The 23,065-nt window shown below is 42.7% G+C and overlaps 1 protein-coding gene across 3 annotated transcripts in view; it reads right to left on the bottom strand.

Annotated features, from left to right (window-relative positions):
• The window catches only part of EFCAB7 (EF-hand calcium binding domain 7), an 85,240-nt gene that overhangs the window by 10,375 nt on the left and 51,800 nt on the right, over positions 1 to 23,065 (bottom strand). For all 3 annotated transcript variants that reach the window (XM_030207006.1, XM_030207008.1, XM_030207007.1), the window contains exons 9-12: positions 21,992 to 22,149; positions 16,597 to 16,730; positions 8,156 to 8,304; positions 2,939 to 3,148 (exon numbers count right to left, since the gene is read on the bottom strand). In XM_030207006.1, coding sequence (XP_030062866.1) covers positions 2,939 to 3,148; positions 8,156 to 8,304; positions 16,597 to 16,730; positions 21,992 to 22,149 — 651 coding nt within the window. The remainder of the gene's footprint in view (positions 1 to 2,938; positions 3,149 to 8,155; positions 8,305 to 16,596; positions 16,731 to 21,991; positions 22,150 to 23,065) is intronic.

Below are 23,065 nucleotides of genomic sequence, written 5' to 3'. Positions count from 1 at the left end.
ATATAATAATGTCTTTTAGTTTATATAGGATATTGTATGATTTATTTAGTGTTGCCTTCTTAGATGTTAATGAAATGTATTTAAAATTCTGTGAGAGCACTCTTTGCTTGTTATCCTAATTACAATAACTGACTATAAATGTTGTCCTAGGGGTGGGCAGACTAAACTAGATCCTGCAGTGCCTGCTAGAGTCTATCTGTTAATGCTGTGGTACAAAGTGTTTAAAACTAACGGGAAAAGACTATGGAGATTAGTTGATAAAATTTGCTTTTTTATATTTTTATTTTGCCTATCACTAACCTACAATTCCTCCTTTAAACCCCAATCTTTAAGTTCCCAAAGCACAAAGCAAAATAGTGTTCACTTACCAGAGAAATGTCCTCTTCTCTTACAACTTCTCATTTCTGCCTTGAGGAAGATATCCTCTCTTTCACTCCTGTGGCTTAATCTCTCTCCAACTGACTCAGATCTGGAGGCTTCCACACTCAGCCCCACCATTGTGCCATATGCCTCTCAGTCACTGCCTTGCTCCTTCACTACTACAGGGGTGATTTAAAATTTACTGGCCAGTTCCTCACAGATATCCTTATCTGACCAACTCAGCAGGGAGATTTTGACTTTATTCAGGCAAATGAGCAGGCACTATTTTGGGATAATTATTTCTTGCCCTCTCTGAGCTCTCCATTTAGGCGACCATCACTCTTTTCTAACACCACTTTCTCTCAAGTGGGCTATACATTTTTAAAGCAATAAAAATGAAGCTGTAAATGAAGGCTGGAGCCCCAGCAGGAACAGGTAGAGGTCCAGCACAACCCTCTACTTAAAAACATTGTTGACGTTTCTTCTAGAGAGTTTCTTATCCTCTCCTCTCTACCCCACTACCCTAACCTACAGCTTATAATCACTACTTCTAGAAAGACTTAGCAAGGTTATAAGAGGAATCAAGAAGCTTAACCATCTGTTTCAAAGTTATGATTTTCAAATGTGTCCCGCAAAAATACATGAACACACTGCATAAAACTTTCTTCTTATGCAGTAAAAAAGTGAAGTCCTTTCTATAACAGGCTTTCAGCTCAGAATGAATGACTTAGAGGACATTTTATTTATATTTGTTTTGCCCTATGTTTGTTTTTAATGTATTATTTTTAAGCTTTTATCCTGTAATTCACCAAGAATATTTTTAGAATTTGTAAAATATAAATATGTTAAATAAATAGACAGGGAAGGGTTATTTATACCTTAAGATTATACTGGGCTTTAGGGGACACTCCGTGAAACTAGCAGCAGATTTGAAACAAAACGTAGAAAATATTTTTTCAGACAATCATCAAATCACATCAAATCAATTCTTGTATACCGCTAATATCCCCTTTTCCAGGGTTCAGTGTGGTTTACATTCTAAGTGAAACAAAAGCCGATAATGTTAGTGTGAGGTATGAGAACAATTAGAATCAATTGGTGTAATACATGAGACCAAAAACATTATAGAAAAGGATAATGGATGATATTATGAGGTAGAAGTCAATGGATTGTTATGAAGCAGTCTTTGGGAAGAGGAAGATTTTTAGGCTGTGAAATTATTTTGCTAGAAGATGATGCAGTCAAAGCCACATAGCATAGCTGGATTTAACAGTAGCTTGTATATACTGATAGAAAAACAGTCCATAAACAACTATTAACCACTAGCAGACCTCTGCTGCTAGTGTTGACCTCTGGGAGTGAGCTGTAAGGAACAGAACAATTCTTTGCAATTTGCATAGGCCACTGTGAAATACAAGATGCTGGTCTTGATTGACCCTTGGAGCAGTCTTATTTTCTTCTGTTCTTAACATCAGATGAAACTATTTGGCCATTTTACAAAAGCTAGTATAAGGGATTTCCCCATTAGAAATTTTTACTAGATTTTTGAGAGAAAATTTAAATTTTCCACACGAGGCAATCCCGCCATTAAATAAAATATATTATATACCTAATACAATTAAAAAAGTAGAAGGAGAGAAATCAGTGGATTTAAATAACATTACAGCCATTCTGGAACAATCTTTAGAAGAGGCAACCGAAAGAGCAACTTTGATCGTTTCTTTTGTCTTCCAGCAAGATTTGAACTCAGTAATGAGACTTTATTTTAAAACTACAAATCGTATATTTGGAGGACAAAAAATCTGGATTTATCCAGATGTAACAAAGATTACCCAACAAAAAAGAAAATTGTTTTTTTCTATGAGGTCTAAAACAGTAGAAATAGGAGGTTCCTTCCTTCTTGCATATCCATGTAAATGTGTTGTAAGGTTAAGTCAAACAAAATATGTGTTTTTTAATCCTGATCAGCTTAAATCTTTCCTAGACTCAAAACAACAATAGAGACTTTGAAGGAGTAAAACGAGAATTTATGCGGCATCAATTTCTTATTTAGAGATTAATATAATGTAATCTTCACAAATTCCTACCCCCCTTCTTAAATTGAGGTCTAATGAAGCTGAATGACATGTTACTATTGGGGAAAGTAAACTCCTGTATATTTAATTTGTTCCTAAAGCTGTATTTCACTTAACAGTTTTTGTATGTCTGTTTAAGTTGCAAAATTCAATAAATAAATAATTTAAAAACAAAACAAAACCAAAAGCTAGTATAATGAAGAGTGTACTCAGACTGGGATTTAATATTGTTCCCTAGATGTAGGAGAAATCAAGTGTGTGTTGGGGAGTGGTTGCTAGTGTTTTCTTCTTTAGGACCTGAGATTTCCTCTGTAATAGGTGGACCATTAAGATAGGGCTGGAAGGTAAACATAATTGATTCTTTAATGGACTGTACTCTGTGTTGGTGATGCATCAACTATGTTTATGTTGCAAACTTTTTCTGATAAGGACAGAGGGGATGTAGTGACATCATACTGGCATCAAAATCATTTTTAAAAAGTAAAAATTAAATATTACAATACCTTATTTTCAACAACAGATGTGATTCGTGTGTCACTCTTGTACGTATGGATAATCACATGTTCATAACCATCCATTACTTTGGCTTCCCCTTTCAGAATGACTGATTTGCAAATAGCCTTTTCAAGCTGACCACTTCCTGCCTCCAGGCTGGCAGCTTTAATTCGAGGTTTGCATTTTTCAGCATAAATATCAATAATGAAAGGGCATGCCTATTGTGAGAGAGAAATAAAGTGAACTGGCAGAAGCTATAAAAACTGATGCTGCAAGCATGTCTTTGATTTTGCCCAGGGTTCTCTTAACCCTTCAGATTAATGTGTACCAATACTGTAGTTCTTGCAACAGAAATTCTGATTAAGCTCAGCAATTCATGCCCTTAGTGCCAAATCATTCCTTCTCTTATCATGACTAAGGCAGCAACTCTAAACAATAGTGCCTCATTTTAGGTGCCATGAAGGGGTGCGCTTAGCGCCAGTTCTGTAACGGCTTAAGGGCACTCCTAAGCCATTATAGAATATCAGTGTAAAGCCAAATTAAAGTGCCGAAAGTTTGTCACGCCTACTTACGGCAGGTCAATGGCTACAACATGCCTACTTATAACAGGCCTAAGTGCGCAATCCAAGTGGCATGCAAATGATACTATTCTGTAAATTGCGTATGCCACTTGGAAACACACCCATGATTTGTCCATGCTCTGCCCACGTGTACGTCTCTTCACCTCCGACAGTTGCATGCTAAGCGATTTAGGCACACTGTGGCTGATACTCAAAGTGAGATAACTAGCTGGGAATGGCTGTCACCAGTTAACCCGCTTGTTATGCGGTTATCTGGTCATTTTCAGCGGTACTGGTTAATGGCGCTCAAAATGACTGGTTAATGCCGAAGTGGAAGCCGCCTACATTGGGAGTGTTCCGAGTCCGATTAGCTCCCAATATTTAGAACTAATCGGCCATGTTTAGCGCATGAATAGGACCATGTAATAGTTGCCCTATCTATATGTGCTAGCCCATGGCCAGCTAAGTCTGAATACTGAATTAACTAAAAAGGTAGAAAAGAAGAGCAACGAAACTTCTCACAGATGATGTTCAAACCAAAAATTTATTAAAATTTCTTCTAAAAACATGGAACACGACCCATGTTTTTAGAAGGATTTTGAATAAATTTTTGGTTTGAACATCATCTGTGAGAAGTTTCGTTGCTCTACTTTTCTACCTTTTTTGGTGCCCCCTTTTTTGAGTAGAGTATTTTCCTTCTGTTTGCAACTGTATTGAATTAACTAGGCATGAGCTATCCAGCTTAAAAAAAAAAATAGAAATTCAATGCTGAAGCCTGCACAGGGCCCAGCATTGAATTTCTGGATTTAGCACCGGCGGCGGACAAGAAAAAAAAAAAAATGCTGTCCTCACCAGCTGAATATCAGCCAGGCTGTTTATAGAATAGCTCCTAGCACTTATGTACACAACTGCCAATTACTGACAGCAATCATGCCCGTAAGCCTTATTTAGGGATTGTTGTGACAAAACAGTGGGTTTTAAATCTGTAAACTGTATTATTTCTTGAAGTGTATTTCTCTAGTTTGGCCAGCAGGTGGTGCATGTTTATGTTTAAAAGCTGTTACCGAGAAATAACTGTTCCTTCTTTAGTTAACACAGATAACAGGTAACCTGCAGTGATGTGGCCAGCTATTTTTAAAACTTGTCTTTCTGGGGCTCTGACTGGCTCAGGGGCTCAAATTCATCTAGGAAATACTCCAGTCTCAGTTTGGGAAAAAGAGAGAAAGATCTCTTTGCTGAGGCCCTATGAACAGTTATATTTGATAACCTGTGAGCAGCTATATTACCTGTACTCTCCAGGCACTATTCAGGTAGTGAATAAATGTTTAGATAGTTTTATAATTGGTCCATATTCAGTTTGTTTATATGAGAAAGATAAACAAGTTACCTGTTATTATGTGTTGTTTTTGTTCCATCTGTTTTTATGGTTCATTGTTCAATATGTTTTATGACAAACATTTTTAGTTTATTGCCTCTGCTTGTCTGGACCAACTAAGAATCCTGGTGGTTTGTGTGTTGGGTCTGTGAGTGCTTCCTAGGAACTGTAGGACCACTGGGAGTGTGGGCCCAGTAAACTAGAAATCACTGGGGAACACCTTGAGAGTAGGAGACTTACCCAGAGGTGGTTGGGACCCAGTCGGTGGGAGGAGGGTGCTAGTATAGAGCACAAGCAGCTAGTGCAGGCGGACCTGAGCTCTGCTGGGGATAGACCCTCTAAGTGGCCATGGGGTAGCCCCAGGTGGGTGTCTAGGCATTTTGTGACAGTTGTCATTGATTTTCAGCTTAGTTTATGTTGATTCATTGGTTAGGTGGGGTTTTTGGTACTTCATAAGTTGCGGGCAGTGAGGGATTTTGTTGATCAAAGGAGTTTCAGCTATTGATTCATTAACTTTTTATGTCAAGGCTTGATTATGCTAATAGTAGTGTAGTTGGAAATTCTACGGGTAATATTAAAGTAGCTTCAGATGCTCCAACATGCTGCTTTGCGAATTTTGGTTAAAGCAGCTTGGTTTGATCATATTATGCCTTCATTTGTGTATTATCATTGGTTGCCGGTATTTTATCGCATTCAATTTAAATTTTTGGTTTTAACACATTGAGCTTTTATGAAAAAGCCTCATCACTTCGGTACAGAGATAAACACTGAGGTTGATGTATTTTGTGGCCTATGCATGCTCCATGTCTGAATTTGTATCCTCCAGCACCCCCCCTTTTTTTTTTAACTTCTCCACCTCCTCTTTCTCCCCCCCCTTTTCTTAATGTGTTTCTAGTTGTGGATAGTTGTTTTTTGAATGTGAGCTCCAGTTTTGCCATGTTTGTAACTGTTGTTTGTTGAACTGTGGTGCGCTCTTGCTTGTATTGTATTATGATAAAATCCAATAAAAGATATTAAACTAAAAGCCTCATCACTGTTAATGTTTTTAGTTCACAAACATATACCAACCAAACCTTTGAGATCTAAGGACATGTTATTATTAACAGTTCCTTCGGTAAAGGAGACTCATTTGATGGCTACTAGAAAAGCGGCTTTTTTTTCCCCTTGGCATCCAATTCTCTTCCCCCTTTTTTTTTTTACAAGAAGTGCAGTCTTTGTCCCAGTTTAAATGACTGTTGGACACATTTTTTTTATTTGGCCTTTCAGGTGTATCTTCCAGATGGTTAGCTGGGATGGAGCTTTGGGATCTGCTTCAGATTAATTTTAGTTTAATTTTTCAAATTGTTTTTTTAAATCATCTTTCCTGTTTTGTTAATGAAGTTCTTTTCTGTTTCATTTTATTTATTTATTTATTACATTTGTACCCCACGCTTTCCCACACATGGCAGGCTCAATGCGGCTTACATAGCAACAATATCAAGAATTACAAAGTCGTAAGAAGAATATACAGTTTGTAGTAAACGCAAAATTGATGGGGTTAACGGATAAGTGAATTGAACATAGGAGGGATTGGGTGCAGAAGGAAATGGGCGTTGGGAGGTAGGCGTAAGATGATGGAGAGGAATGGATATGGGGTACCAAAAAGGATTTTATCTTTTATGGTATTGTAAACCGCTCTGATCTTAATTTTTTTAAAGCCTAGTGGTATAGAAAATTGAAAAAACTAACTACTATTCTGTAAACTATGAACAGTATTGATGCCTAAATTTATGCATCAGATTATAGAATTGCCTTTTAAATGTTCACATGCTTTAAATATGAAAATCCTCTTTCAGTCAATATGTCAAAATAACCATACTATCTGCCGAAGCATTTGGTTTAGGCCTTTGAGCTGGTCACTCCCCCTTCACTTACTGCATTTTAACCTTTGCAATTGCGCCTACTGTCTTTTATAGAATACTAGTGTACTACTACTACTATTTAGCATTTCTATAGCGCTACAAGGCGTATGCAGCGCTGCACAAACATAGAAGAAAGACAGTCCCTGCTCAAAGAGCTTACAATCTAATAGAGAGCTTACAATGTATGTGTTTAGGCATGGGCACGTGTGTCAGCCATAGAGCTGGTATAAACGCTCCAGTGGCATAGCTACAGGGGGGGGCCAAGGGGGGCCTGGGTCCCTCAAATTTGTTCTGGGGCCCCTGGTTTGGTTGGCAGGGGTCCCCAACTCCCTCCAGCTGAAGCGTTTGTCCAGCACTGGTCTCCAGCTCTCTGCCGCACTGTCTGCCCTGCTCTTCTCCTCACGTCACGTGCATGCTCGTTTTAGTGAAACTGAGCAGGCACGCTATGTGAGGGGAATAGAAGGGCAGGCAATGCGGCAGCGAGCCAGAGACCAATGCTGGACAAACGCTTCAACTGGCGGGGATTGGGGACGCCCGCCAGTCAAGGTATGCGAGGCGGTGGCGGCAGCAGCGGGGAGCAGCAGGCCAAAAAGTGCCTTTCAATTTGGACTCTGAATCCCCCCCCCCCCCCCATGTTGAGGTCTGGCTATGCCACTGAAATACTCGTGCCTAGATTTTGAAGATTCTATAAGTTACATGCATGTGTGCCCTGCCCAGACTCTAGCCATGTGAATGCTCACCTGCTATCAAAGACATGCGCATGTTTACAGAATAGAACTAGCCAGATTATTGCTATGTTCAGGCAAATGTATTCACATATGTGCATAAATGAGTACAATACCAGCATTTAATGTGAATTTGCAGCCTAATTTAAGCAGCTCCTTTGTGCCTATGAGAAAAATTCTTAGTAAATAGCAGGGGCATAGGCAGACACCCAATTTTGGGTGGGCCTGGGCCAAAGATGGGTGGGCAGAACTCAGCCCTGTCCCACGAGTGATTTGGTCTCTCCCTCTCTTGCCTGCATACCATATGTTCTCTTAAACGTCCCCCTCCCCCCATACCTTTTAAATAGCAGATTTTCACTGGCAGCAAGCAGCAAATAATACACACTGCTCATATTGGCTCCACAGCCTTCCCTCTGATGCAACTTCCTGTTCCGCATAGGTGGGAATACATCAGAGGGAAGGCTGGAATGCAGGAAGGACAGGAATTTTCAGCTGGTGGGGCTTGGGAATCCCTGCTAGACACTTCATAGGTGTCCTGCGACTGGGTGGGCCTGAGCCCAAATTAGGCCACTGGTAAATAGGGCCCATTGTGCCTCTAAAGAACTGTTTCAGTATAAGTGCATGCAGCAAGTATAAAACAGATTTTATTGTAAAACTAATATACCTCTGCCATTTCCAGTGCTCTGTTGTAACCCATTGATTCCAAAGTCACCCACAAGTCATCAGGATCCCCTTCACGATCATTTGCTTCCATGAGGTTTAGGTCAATAAATCCTTGCTTTGTTAGTTCATTTTTCTTTGTTTCAAAATTTTCTGTGTATTAAAAAACAAGAAAATCACACATAGATATTTTGAATATATGGAGGGGCATTTTCCATTGGGGACGCCCATCTCTAAGGGTGCCCATCTTCAAGGATGGCGCCATGAAGGGGCGGGGCCAACTGTATTTTTGAAATGAGATGGGCGTCCATCTTTCGTTTCGATAATACGTTTGGGGGCATCCAAATCTCGACCTAAATGATGAGATCGCCGGATTTAGAGATAGGCGCCCTCGGTTTTCCCCCATAATGGAAACCGATGGCGCCTATCTCAAAAATGAATAAATCCAAGGCATTTGGTCGTGGGAGGGTCCAGGATTTGTAGTGCACTGGTCCCCCTCACATGCCAGGACACCAACCGGGCACCCTAGGGGGCACTACAGTGGAGTTCGCAAATTGCTCCCAGGTACATAGCTCCCTTACCTTGGGTGCCGAGCCCCCTCAAACCTCCCCAAAACCCACTCCCCAGAACTATACACCACTACCATAGCCCTAAGGGGTGAAGGGGGGCACCTACATGTGGGTAAAGTGGGTTTCGGGTGGGTTTTGGAGGGCTCCCATTTTCCACCACAAGTGGAACAGGTGGGGGGGGGGGGGGATGGGCCTGGGTCCGCCTGCCTGAAGTCCACTGCACCCACTAAAACTGCTCCAGGGACCTGTATACTGCTGTCATGGACCTGAGTATGACATTTGAGGCTGGCAAAAAAAGTTTTGAAAGTAGTTTTTTTGAGGGTGGGAGGGGGTTAGTGACCACTGGGGGAGTCAGGGGAGGTGATCCACGATTCCCTCCGGGTCAGTTCGGGCACTTTTTTGGGACTTGGACCTGAAAAAAAAGGGACCAAATAAAGTGGACCAAATTGTCGCCACAGACGCCCTTCTTTTTTCCATTATCGGCCGAGGGCGCCTATCTCTTAACCACACCCCGGCACACCCCTGTCCCGCCTTCGCTACCCTTCCGACACGCCCCCAGGAACTTCGGCCATCCCGGCGACGGAAAGCAGTTGGGGACGCCCAAAATCGGCTTTCGATTATGCCGATTCTGGCACACCTGAGAGAAGGACGCCCATCTCCCGATTTGTGTCGAAAGCCTGGATGGTGGCACACATTATTGGCCCAATAGTCAAAAAGCACTTAATTATAGGGCTCTTTATTAAACTGCGCAAAGAAATGGGCTTAGTGCGCCCTTACACTCATTTCTTGTGTGGCTGTAATAAGGCCTTAAATTTGTGTCATTTATGGGGGTGTGCTAATGTTTCCACTCTCTGCCCCAACATGCCCCCTTATAAAAAACAAAACAAAACAAAATAAAAACCGCACACGTAGGGTTCCTTTTACTAAGGCGAACTAGAAAGTGGCCACCACTGTGATTAGCATGTGGGTTTTCCCGTGGCCATTACCTCCAGGAGCCCTTATCACCACCTATTTAGATAATAAAGGGTCCAGTACTAATCAGGTAGTGCGCAGTAATGTGCCCGCACTACCTAATTAGTGCAAAGCATGCCTACTCTCCACTCCCAGACATGCCTCCTGCGGCAAAAAATTTAAAACATGCACTAAGTGCCCTTTTACCATGTGTTAGGCCTTCTGCGCCTTAGTAAAAGAACCCATTAGGGTGTGCAGGTGGCAAATCTAACACAGGTCGCTTTAGCGCGGCCTGTGTTAGGCCATTTTTCTTGCCTTAGGCAGATGTTAGCGTCTAACGTAGCCTTGTAAAAGGGCCCCTATATATGTTCAGTGCAGCACCGAATGTATAAGTGTTTAAAAAAAAAAAATCAACCAGCATTATGCATGTAGAATGTAATTCTATAACTGTGTGGCTATATGCGATCATCTGTGGGAAAACATGACTGAAGTCACCAGAAACAAAAAATTAGTTATTAATGAATTTTATTAGAACAATTTGTTATACTACAGGAGGTTAGAAACTTGTAGATTAGATAAACTAAAGGCCCTTTAGATTGTGCTAAAAATTGGCGTGCCCTAACTGTGCAGACGCCCATAGGAATAGACTGTAGCATGTTTTAGCATGGCTTAGTAAACAGGACCCTAATTATCAGAACTCATTAACTTGTTTGATATTTTGGACTTAAGATGTGAAAATCAGTCCATGTTTTCCCAGAGACAATCACATATATACAGAAGCCTAATCAATAAAGGAAAATAGATGCCTGCTTTCCTTTATCCTTATCTTTTTTCGGAGCCTTGGCAGACGTATCAGCCCCCCCCACCTTGTAACAAATTTGTCCATAAACAACCGCTCAATGAAGGTGAGTGCTGAGATTCACCACGGATTAGCAGTTTCAGGGCAGATGACGTGTGATAGGATGGGGGACCTCAGAGCAGGTCAGCTGCACATCTGTCTCTGTTCACAGCATCACGTGACTCCATTGCCTGCTTTTCTTTATAGAATACTAGCGTAACTAAAATATGCGCTTTTGATTTAGGCGCAAGCACTTATGCCACTTATAGAGCTGGCGTGGGTGAATTTAAATGCTAGAAATACAGCAACAATAAACTTCAAGAAATTTTTAAAAATTATTTATAGTTCTAATAGACCATCATAGCAGAAGCATTTCTAGGCCTAATGTCAACAACAGCTTCAGGATTTTAATCAGGAGCGGGCTGGGGGTGGCGAAGGGGAAGAGTCGGGGCTTATGTGGACACCGGCAATATTCAGCCGAGACCTGCAAAAGTTAAGCGGATGAATTTAGGACAGCTCAAAAGGCTGTCCTAAATTCACCTGCTTATATTATGCAGGCCCCAGCTGAATATCGGGCTGGGACCCGCGTAAAAGAAAATTTATTTTCCCCCTTCCCCTGATGAGGTCTGTAGGCCCCCTCCTGCCCCCTGATGTGCAATGGCACCCCCCCCCCCCCCCCCCATCAAAAGCTCCTCCTGGTCAGCATCTCCCTCCCATCCTCAAGTACATAAGTATTGCCACACTGGGCCAGACCGAAGGTCCATCAAGCCCAGCATCCTGTTTCCAACAGTGGCCAATCTAGGTCACTTTCTTATAAGGGCCCCCATAAGCTCTGGCAGCCAGCCCGTCCTCATTTAGCCCATGATATTCAGTGCCAGTGCCCGGATACGGCCCAGAACTGAATATTGGGGGCTAAACTAGCCAGCAACAGTAGGCATTTAAAAAACACTCACTGCTGCCATTGACTGAATATTAGGGGGACTGTGTTTAAAGTTGATTTCAGCACTTAGTAATATCTTTTAAAATGAGTTCGTCTCCCAATATGATACTTTTATTTTGAATAGTGTTGTATAGTAGCTAAGTAAATGTTACTAGTTACTGTACTTCAGTAAAAGTAAAAGTAACAAATGTTATCCTGTACTTCTTTATAAGTAAAAGTAACAAAACTTTTACTTAAGTAATAATTTTGCCAATTTTTATTACTTTTACTCAGTTACATCTGATGCTTGCAGTAAAAAAAAAAAAAAAGAAAGTAAAAATGGAAGGGAGATGTATATGACAATTCTTCAGTAAACCAAATGAATCTGCAAAACTGGGAACAGGATTTTGCTATTGCAAACCTTTTCACGCAAAGAGTGGATCATCTCATCTCATCTTAAATTTTGTTTTCAGTGAGTATAAGCTATAAGAACACTAAAGTTGTCTGTGGTTGTTGAACTGGTTACTAGTCTCCAGCCAAACAGAACAGTGATAAAGTTGGGTCACTTTAAAGTAGAGATGAAGCTGAAGCTGGTACAATTCTTGGTGAGCAGACATATGTCTTTATCAAAACAGACTGCTCATCATCCATGGGAAATTTTACATTGGGGTAACTGTCCACTGGATTGATAGACAGTCTTTAGAGAGGAAGTCTGGTTGTCTGGCATTAAGACTGAAGGGTTCCCACACATTTGACGTTCTTGCATCAATTCTCAAAAATATTCAAACAGAGTTTACCATCAGATGAAAAATTGTTAGAACAACGAAAGGTATTAATCCGCAAACGAACTTTTTCCGGAGATACGAAGGCGGTAGAACGAGAGGACATAAAATGAGATTGAAGGGGGGCAGACTCAAGAAAAATGTCAGGAAGTATTTCTTCACGGAGAGAGTGGTGGATGCTTGGAATGCCCTCCCGCGGGAGGTGGTGAAGAGGAAAACGGTAACGGAATTCAAACATGCGTGGGATAAACATAAAGGAATCCTGTTCAGAAGGAAAGGATCCTCAGGAGCTTAACCGAGATTGGATAGCAGAGCCGGTAGTGGGAGGCGGGGATAGTGCGGGGCAGACTTATACGGTCTGTGGAAGCGGGACTGGAGGTTGGGAGGCAGGGATAGCTCTGGCCAGACTTATACGGTCTGTGCCAGAGCCGGTGGTGGGAGGCGGGGATAGTGCTGGGCAGACTTATACGGTCTATGCCAGAACCGGTGGTTGGGAGGCGGGGCTAGTGCTGGGCAGACTTATACGGTCTGTGCCCTGAAGAGCACAGGTACAAATCAAAGTAGGGTATACACAAAAGTAGCACACATGAGTTGTCTTGTTGGGCAGACTGGATGGACCGTGCAGGTCTTTTTCTGCCGTCATCTACTATGTTACTATGTAACTCTGAGAAAGCCTTCTTTGTAGCTGAACAGCATGAAGATGATAATGACGATAATGATGAAGTACATAAGTACATAAGTAATGCTACACTGGGAAAAGACCAAGGGTCTATCGAGCCCAGCATCCGGTCCACGACAGTGGCCAATCCAGGCCAAGGGCACCTGGCAAGCTTCCCAAACGTACAAACATTCTATACATGTTATTCCTGGAATTGTGGATGTTTCCCAAGTCCATTTAGTAGTGGTTTATGATTAATTAGACAGCACTACTTCTAAATGCTGATGATAATGACAATAATGATGATGAAGTATTTGTTGCTATATGGAAGTCAAGTGTTTCAGAGATTCCCTTGATCATAACCTGCAGACCCAGTCAGACATCAGTAATACTGCAACCTGGCCTGATTTGAAGGAACTATTTATTAAACTGAACAATTCACTTCCTGCTAGTGCAGTTGTTGAATCTTTTTAGCTGTGCTGAATTAATGGCTCACAAGCATACTTGCATGAGTGGCAGTCAATTTCAAAAACTTAGTGGACTGAATTGTAGAGCAATAAAGTTGTTGGGATAAAAACATTAACAATAGTTGAAGCCATTGTAGTTGTGGTACTTTTATTTTTTACTCAAAAAGTATTAAAATAGGCAATAACTTTTTTACTTTTACTTAAGTAAATGTTTTAATGTGTTCATCACTGTACTTTCTACTTTTAATTAATTAAAATATACATTTAATTTTACTTTTACTTAAGTACTTTGAACAAACCTGCCTGTCCTACATTAATGTTAATTAATGTCTGTGTCCCGCAAATGACAAGGTGGATTCAGATAGGTTGGAGTAGGTTTTGACGTCAGCTCCAGTAGTTGTAACCTATGGACACTGTCAGGTGGACTTCGACGGTCTATGTCTCATAAATGCCAAAGACTATAACCAAGTATTTTATATCATGAATTGATAATGAGTTTATAGTTTTATTGAACTTACTATACTGTTCTGACAAGCAGAGCAGAGCGGTGTACATACTAAAATATAAAAACAATAAAAGAAAAAAGAAAGGAACTACAATATCAACATGAAAGCACACCAGGCAAATAGAAATAGAAGGAAAAAGGGCAAGGGAATAAGGGTCAAACAGCGTACAAGGAGGAGAGCTGGACTGCAATTACGACCTTAGAATACCATCCTCCTAGGCCTGGGTAAAAAAACAAGCTTTCAATTTGCTTTTAAAACTTTTTGAAAGAAGAATTACTACAAAGTAATAAGGGGAGCCCATTCCAAACAAAAGGTGCAACAAAAGAAAGCAGATCGTCTAGCAGTTTCAAGTTGAGCAGACCCAGGACAGGGAAGAACCAAACGGTAGTCGTTCAATGATCACACAAGTCTAAACAGTGAGTTCAGAATGGCGAGGCAAGTTAAATAATTAGGAGTACCTATCCGAAATGCTTTAGATGTGAGAGTTGCTACTTTATGAGTGATCCATTGATTAACCGGCAGCCAATAATGGGCTTTCAAAAGTGGAGTAATGTGGTCACTATGATGACCGTGACAAATAAGACAAACATCTGTATTCAGTAATGAATAAAGTTTCTTTAATGAAGAATGGGGAAAGCCAGCATAGATGATGTTCCAATAGTCATGTCATAAACAGAGAGAGAATCAATGAATGAAAGGTATTGTGATTAAAATAGTGACGTATAGCCCGTAGTTGGCAGAAGACAAAAAAACTAAGTTTAGTCAGGTGCGAAATCTGAGGTAAAAATGTCAAAGTTGAATCCAGAATAATGCCTAAAAACCAAAAGTGCATTACAGGGGTGATAGAGGTATCAAAGACGGTTACAAGGGCAGACGATGGAGGATAAGTCTTTGAATGAGTGTGTCTGTTGGGCAGACTAGATGGACCGTTCAGGTTTTTATCTGCTGTCATTTACATAAGAACATAAGAATAGCCATACTGGGTCACGCCAATGGTCCATCTAGCTCAGTATCCTGCTTCCAACAGTGGCCAATCCAGGTCACAAGTACCTGGCAGAAATCCAAATAGTAGCAACATTCCATGCTACCATTCCTGGGGCAAGCAGTAGCTTCCCCCATGTCCATCTCAATAACAGACTATGGACTTTTCCTCAACGAATTTGTCCAAACCTTTTTTAAACCCAGATATGCTAGCTACTGTTACCACATCCTCTGGAAATGAAATTCAGAGCTTAACTATTCTTTGAGTGAAAAATATTTCCTTCTATTTGTTTTAAAAGTATTTCCATGTAATTTCATTGAGTGTCAACTTGGTCTCTGTACTTCTTGAAAGGGTGAAAAATCGATTCACTTTTACCCGTTTTACTCCACTCAGAATTTACTGTTACTATCAGGCTTATTTTCAAAGAGGACGCCCATCTTTCGACACAAATTGGGAGATGGGAGTCTTTCTCCCAGGGTCGCCCAAATCGGCATAATCGAAAGCCGATTTTTGGCATCCCCAACTGCTTTCTGTCATGGGGATGACCAAAGTTCCTGGGGGCGTGTCGGAAGCGTAGCGAAGGGGGGTCTTGGGCATGCTTAACACATGGGCGTCCTTGACCCATAATGGAAAAAAAAAGGGAATCCCTGATGAGCACTTGGACGACTTTACTTGGTCCTTTTTTTCTTACGATCAAGCCACGGAAAGGTGCCCAAACTGACCAGATGACCACTTACTCCCCCAGTGGTCACTAACCCCCTCCCACCCTCAAAAGTTTTTTAAAAAAATATTTTTTGCCAGCCTCTATGCTAGCCTAAAATATCATACCCAGCTCAATGACAGCAGGTCCCTGGAGCAGTTTTAGTGGGTGCAGGGCACTTCAGGCTGGCGGACGCAGGCCCACCCCCCCTACCTGTTACACTTGTGGTGGTAAATGTGAGCCCTCCAAACCGCCCACCATTTCTCCCTCCTCTCCACCCCTATGTTCAACATTTCTCCCCCTCTCACCACCTATCCCCTCTCTATGCAGCATGTCTCCCTCCCCTCCACCTCATATGCAGCCAAGACTTCTCCCTTCCTCACCCCTCCACCCCCTTCTTCCCCGTGCAGCATCTCCCCCACCCACCATGCCTCATCTTTCCATCTTCCCTCCTCCCTGTGCAGCTGCTGTCCCCCGCCTTCCCTCCCCCGTGCAACATCTTTTCCCCATCATCCCTTCCCCTGTGCAGCAACTTTCACCCCATCTTCCCTCACCCTCCTTGCAGGCCCACCCAGCAGCAGTGTTCCTGTACCTCGCAGCGATTCTGGTCGCAGGCTCGGCTTGCAGCGATTCCCACATGCTGCCTGCTGCTCAACAATCTCCTTGCAGCTTCTAAGTGCTAACTCGGAAGCCTCTCCTCTGCCACAACTTCCGGTTTCTGCCCAGTCAAGATGCGGCAGAGGAGAGGCTTCCGGGTTAGTGCTTAGTAGCTGCAAGGAGATTGTTGAGCGGCAGGCAGCGTGTTGGAATTGCTGCGAACCGAGCCTTTGACCGGAATCGCTGTGCAGGAACACTGCTGCTGGGCGGGCCTGACCCCAAATTGGGTGGGCCCGCCCGTGGCTACGCCCCTGATGTGAATGGTGTTAATTTAGTGCAGGTTAGCACGCTTTCAAGGTGGTCTAATGCTGAATACAAAATAAAAATGAACGCCTTAAAGAAATTCTGTGCTATACTGAGATGCGGTGACATTTAAAAAAGATTATATGTTTTTTAATAAATTAAAAAATAAATACCTTTGCAAACAGCCCAGGCGTCATCATCACACTTCTCACCACTAGTTCTCAGCTCAAAAAAATTGTACTCTTCAAGGCTTAGGAGACCATTTCCATCTAGATCAATTATATCAAATATGTCTGATAAAACTGCTCTAAAGTACAAAAAAAGGAAGTATTCAATGACTTCAAATCCATCCAGTCAGTACAGCCCTGTATTTTTTATGCTTACACAAAGTGCTTCAATTAATATACATTTATTTGAAAAAAAACATTAATGTCTTAAGGGGCCCTTTTACAAAGCTGCAGTAAGCACTAATGTGTGCATACTGCAGGAAAAAATGGCATACTGCAGGGCACATTGAGGTGTCCCGTGGTAATTTTCCCATGTGCGCACGCTGCCCATGCGCAAAAAATATATTTTATTTTTTGGCGCAGGGGGTATGGACTGGGGGTGATGAGTGGCATGTTCTGTGCTAATCAGCGCAGCTACATTGCTGTGCAATAAGTAGTACAGTTTTAGCACGCAAGTCCCTACCGCCTCAAAATAGGTGGCGGTAGGGGCTCACGTGCTAATGGCCACACGATCATGTGAAGATCCGCCAAGGTGGAGGAATGCTGAGATCCCACGACGAAATAACAGAAATGCACAAGGAGTGGGAAATAGACCAGGCGACCAAGAAACAAACGAGAAGACTTCAATCGCATAATTTATATATGTTATTCAGCAGATATATTTGTTCCCTTTTAGACCATATTTTACCATCTTCCTGTATCAACGTTAATTGACCATCTGATGATTTTATATAATTCATAATAAGATCAGTCTTGTGTTCACTTTGGTTGTTTACATATTGTTCTTTTTATTTTATTTTTTTATATTTATTTTTAATTATTATTATTTATGTTTTTTTAACATCTTATGCATATTTTATTGTTTTTCATTTAGAGTCCTGAGGCAGGCCAGTGGCTAAAACATGGTACTGTGTCGAGTGTTCACCAATAAACTTTCTTTTTTTTTTTAAAATTTGTATTAGTCTTTATTAGGTTTTGAGAAACATTACAGAGGCAAATAAGTCACAGCCATCAACATAGGCAAATACAATGCAGATATAACATAGTAACATAGTAGATGACGGCAGAAAAAGACCTGCACGGTCCATCCAGTCTGCCCAAGATAAACTCATGTGTATACCTTACCTTGATTTGTATCTGTCTTTCTCAGGGCACAGACCGTATAAAAGTCTGCCCTCCCCTATCCTCGCCTCCCAACCACCAACCCCTCTTCCCCCCACCTGCTCTGCCACTCAATTGTAGCTAAGCTTCTGAGGATCCATTCCTTCTGCACAGGATTCCTTTATGCACATCCCATGCATGTTTGAGTTCCGTTACTGTTTTCATCGCCACCACCTCCCGCGGGAGGGCATTCCAAGCATCCACCACCCTCTCCGTGAAAAAATACTTCCTGACATCTTTTCTGAGTCTGCCCCCCTTCAATCTCATTTCATGTCCTCTCGTTCTACCGCCTTCCCATCTCCGGAAAAGATTTGTTTGCGGATTAATACCTTTCAAATATTTGAACGTCTGTATCATATCACCCCTGTTCCTCCTTTCCTCCAGGGTATACATGTTCAGGTCAGCAAGTCTCTCTTCATACGTTTTGGAACACAAATCCCATACCATCCTCGTAGCTTTTCTTTGCACCGCTTCCATTTTTTGGACATCCTTCGCAAGGTACGGCCTCCAAAACTGAACACAGTACTCCAGGTGGGGCCTCACCAACGTCTTATACAGGGGCATTAAAACCTCCCTTCTTCTGCTGGTCACACCTCTCCCTATACAGCCTAGCAATCTTCTAGCTACGGCCACCGCCTTGTCACACTGTTTCGTCGCCTTCAGGTCCTCGGATACTATCACCCCAAGATCCCTCTCCCCATCTGTGCCAATCAGACTCTCCCCGCCTAACACATACGTCTCCCTTGGATTTCTACTCCCTAAGTGCATCACTTTGCATTTCTTCACATTGAATTTTAATTGACAAACGTTAGACCATTCTTCTAGCTTCTTCAGATCTTTTTTCATGTTTTCCACTCCCTCCGGGGTGTCCACTCTGTTGCAAATCTTGGTGTCATCCGCAAAAAGGCAAACTTTACCTCGTAACCCTTCGGCAATGTCACTCACAAATATATTGAACAGAATCGGCCCCAGCACCGATCCCTGAGGTACTCCACTACTCACCTTTCCGTCCTCCGAGCAAACTCCATTTACCACCACCCTCTGGCGTCTGCCCATCAACCAGTTCCTAATCCAGTTCACCACTTCGGGTCCTATCTTCAGCCCATCTAGTTTATTCAAGAGCCTCCTGTGGGGAACCGTGTCGAAAGCTTTGCTGAAATCTAAATAGATTACGTCCATAGCACGTCCTTGATTTAATTCTCCCGTCACCCAGTCAAAGAATTCAATGAGATTCGTTTGGCACGATTTCCCTTTGGTGAAACCATGTTGTCTCGGATCTTGCAACTTATTTGCTTCCAGGAAATTCACTATCCTTTCCTTCAGCATCGCTTCCATTACTTTACCAATAACCGAAGTGAGGCTTACCGGCCTGTAGTTTCCAGCCTCTTCCCTATCACCACTTTTGTGAAGAGGGACCACCTCCGCCGTTCTCCAGTCCCTCGGAACCTCTCCCGTCTCCAAGGATTTATTAAACAAATCTTTAAGAGGACCCGCCAGAACCTTTCTGAGCTCCCTCAATATCCTGGGGTGGATCCCGTCCGGACCCATGGCTTTGTCCACCTTTAGCTTTCCAAGTTGTTGATAAACACTCTCTTCCGTGAACGGTGCTCTATCCGCTCCATTCTCAGGTGTACTTTTGCCAGTCCCTAGCGGTCCTTCTCCAGGATTTTCTTCTGTGAAAACAGAGCAAAAGTATCTATTTAGCAAATTGGCTTTTTCTTCATCATTTTCTACATAGCGTTTTGTTGTATCTTTTAGTCTCACAATTCCGTTTTTAGTCTTTCTCCTTTCACTAATATACCTGAAGAAGTTTTTTCAATTTCAACCGTGCAATTTCAAATGAACAGCAGAAAAAAAAATGTATGTATTTTTCTCTGAAAGCTAGAGTTCGCTTACAAAGTACTCCTAAGATTTGTAACAAGATTTTACATGATACCTCTCCCACCCCCAAAAGAAAAGAAAACCCCAGCCCTCCCCCCATCTCCCCCCCCTACCTTCCAACCACAGACTCTCAACACGAACAATGTGACACAAAGGGTTCCCAAATAGCTTCCCACTTGGACAGAGTTTTGCGACGTATGGCCCAAAGTCTTTCCATTTCACAAATGTACCACAGCTTATTTATTTATTTATAGCATTTATATCCCACATTTTCCCACCCTATTTAACCATTTTACCAAAGAAGAAACCCGAGGAGACTTCCAATGAGCTAAACCCAGGTCGGAGAGTGATCCGAAATAGTAATGGGGCCAATACCTGAGAGACAACCCCCCTGAATCAAAGAGATCAAATGGCAAATGGTCAATACAGGAGTAAGAATTATGAGAATGAGAATAAAAGGAATAGTCCGTTCCTTTGGATGATGTGGTCGCCACTCATCGCACATGGCTAAAGCACGGGCTAGGTCAGCCCACGCTTTAGACTTTTTAACATCAATTCCTGACACTGCACCAGACCTATCCAAGGCTGGGTCAAAAGATGCGTTAAAGTCACCTCCTAATACCAGTTTACCATAGGGATCAGATTGGACAACTTTGCCAAGCCTGACAAAAAATTCCCTCTGAGATTCGTTGGGCGCATAAACAGCGACCAGGGTAAAAGCTAAATTATTTAATAATACATGTAAAAGCAAAAATCTACCAGCAGGGTCATGCCTGGTTTGCAACACCTGAACCTGCAAGGAAGAGTGAAGCAAGATTGCAACCCCCCGTTTCTTCGATGCATTAGCAGTAGAAGCGCAATAGACATGTGGGTATTGATGATGAGTCAAATATTTTTCATGTTCCCTCTTTAAATAAGTCTCCTGTAGAAATACAACATGAGGTTTATGGAACAGCAATTCCTTAAATAGCTTTTGATGCTTTTGAGGAGAGTTCACATCCTTGACATTGTATGTCAAGAACTTTAGATCAACACTCATTTAAACTTCAAAATACAAGCTTGTTAACTTTGGAACAACATGGAAACCAAGCAGACCTGAACATGTTGGAAGGAGAAGAGAGAAAAGAAAAAAAACCCACCTTTCCAACACCCCCCCACACCCCCTACCCAACCGCTTTTACACAACTCCACACTGACACTCTTTCCACTTCCAAGCAGCCCACCCACCACTCACACTCTATGTCAGACCCCCCCATCAACGCCCACCCCACCTAACCCCTCCTCCCATCACACACCAAACTATGGCCTCAAGGGAGACCAGGATTGGTAAAAATCAGAAAGGAAAAGATATCACAGCACCCAACCAGCCTACCCAAACCACCCCCCCACCCACCACAAGCATCCTCCCCCCTGCTACAAACTACAAAAAAATCAGAAAGGAAAAGATATCACAGCACCCAACCAGCCTACCCAAACCACCCCCCCACCCCACCACAAGCATCCTCCCCCCCTGCTACAAACTACAACCCCCCCCCCCCAACCTTCATACCTTCATGTATTGCGAAGAAAGCAAATCCACCTTCGAGGCTAGATCAGTGAATTGCACAGCTTGCTCCTCCACTCGTCCCTCTAGGTCCTCCATGCGACCACCCAACTCCTTCAGGTCAGTGCTTAAAATCTCTATCTTTTCAAGTATTTCATTCTTAGAGCATTTAATCTCCTCTCTTATAGTTTGGAGAGATTTAGCTAGCTCTCTCGGTATCTCTTGTGTCGCAGCAACAGGGCGCAACTCCGACTGAGATGCCGCCAAATCCGAGTGCGAGAGAGGAGCCGGGGACACGTGGCGCCACAGGCCTTTGCTAGTTTGCTTCGCTGCATGGTGCTCTGGGTCTTTAAGGGATTGCGACGCACTCTTACTCAAGGTAGCTCCGAGTCTTACCTTCGCCTCTGCTGCACATAAGGGCAAAATTTATATGGAAGAGGGCGAATAAAGCCTTTAAAGATAGGAGGGTGCTGGAGCTTTCAGTTCAGGCAGCAATTTGGCACCGTGACATCACCCAGTTCCTTCCACCAATAAACGTTCTACTAGTGATTGAAGTCTCCTCGTTTGTTTCTGGGTTGTGTGGTCTATTTCCCACTCCTTGTGCATTTCTTTTCACACACCCATGTGAACATTAGCGCATGGCCATTATTGAAAAATTCAGAAAATCGACCATTTTAACCCAGCAGTAGAAATGCCCTTAGCATACAGTAAAAGGGTCTCTAAATTTCTGAGCATAAATAACTACATACAACTCACCTAAATTCCTTAGTGAGTACCAAGTCTTTACTTTCATCTCTGTAAACCAGTTTGGCTTCTGCAGTAACCGGCTTTCTTTTCTTTCTCAGTCTACACCCAGATGTGAATGGGATTAACCAATAAACACCAGACCCCATTTCACCTTTCCATCCAAATGTCTATGTTTCAGATAACAAACAAAAGAAATTAGTCCGTAGGCAGTAGAATGTGGTGGGCCACTGGGGCCATAACCCCTCCCACACTCTACAGCCCTCTCCCTACCACTGCCCCCCTCCCACACAATACAGTATTACTACTACTAATCATTTCTATAGCACTAATAGATGTACGCAGCGCTGTAAACATTATATGAAGGTACTTTCTCTGTTCCTAGTTTTTGTACTGGGGCAATGGAGAGTTAAGTCACTTGCCCAAGATCACAAGGAGCTGCAGTGGGAAATGAACCCAGGTAGCCAGGATCAAAGCCCACTGAACAAACCATTAGGCCACTCCTTGTGCCTCAGTATGCCCTTTCCAGTTCTACCTTGAAGGGCCCTAGTGGTCTAGTGGCTTCTTCAGGGGGCAGGAAAGAATCCCATTCTTTCCTGCTCACTACTGCTATTCTGCCCCGGCATTGCCGTGTTTTCAAAATGGGTGCTGAGACCTCCCATGGTAGTCTTGCGGGTTTCAACAGTCTCGCGAGACTGCTGCAGGGAGTCTCGCCAGACATTTTTAAAACACGGCAGCAGGCCGGAAAGAGTGTTGTTCTTTCCTGCCCCGCAGAGGATACTAGACCATCAGAGCCCTTCAAGGTAGGCCCGAGGAAGGCTCACTGAGGATTGGGGGGGGGGGCTGTTGTGTGCGGCAGTGGTGGGGGGATGGCCTCTGGGCCCCCTAGAGCTTCTGGCCCCTCGGGCACTGCCTGGTTGCCAAATGGTCAGTCAGTCGAATGGTCACTCTGCCCCTGTGGACATGACACCATGGATTATGAGAGACGTTTTTGCTCCTCATCAGGTGCATTGCTGGGCACCTTCACAACACTCTTTGTTAAATCATGTTATCCATGGCTATGCCATGAACAGGAAATCTACTATT

The sequence above is a fragment of the Microcaecilia unicolor genome, chromosome 6 (assembly GCF_901765095.1).
Source record: "Microcaecilia unicolor chromosome 6, aMicUni1.1, whole genome shotgun sequence".
Lineage (NCBI taxonomy): Eukaryota > Metazoa > Chordata > Amphibia > Gymnophiona > Siphonopidae > Microcaecilia > Microcaecilia unicolor.
Note: the sequence above shows the minus strand (reverse complement) of the source record. Positions and strands in the feature narration are given on the sequence as shown.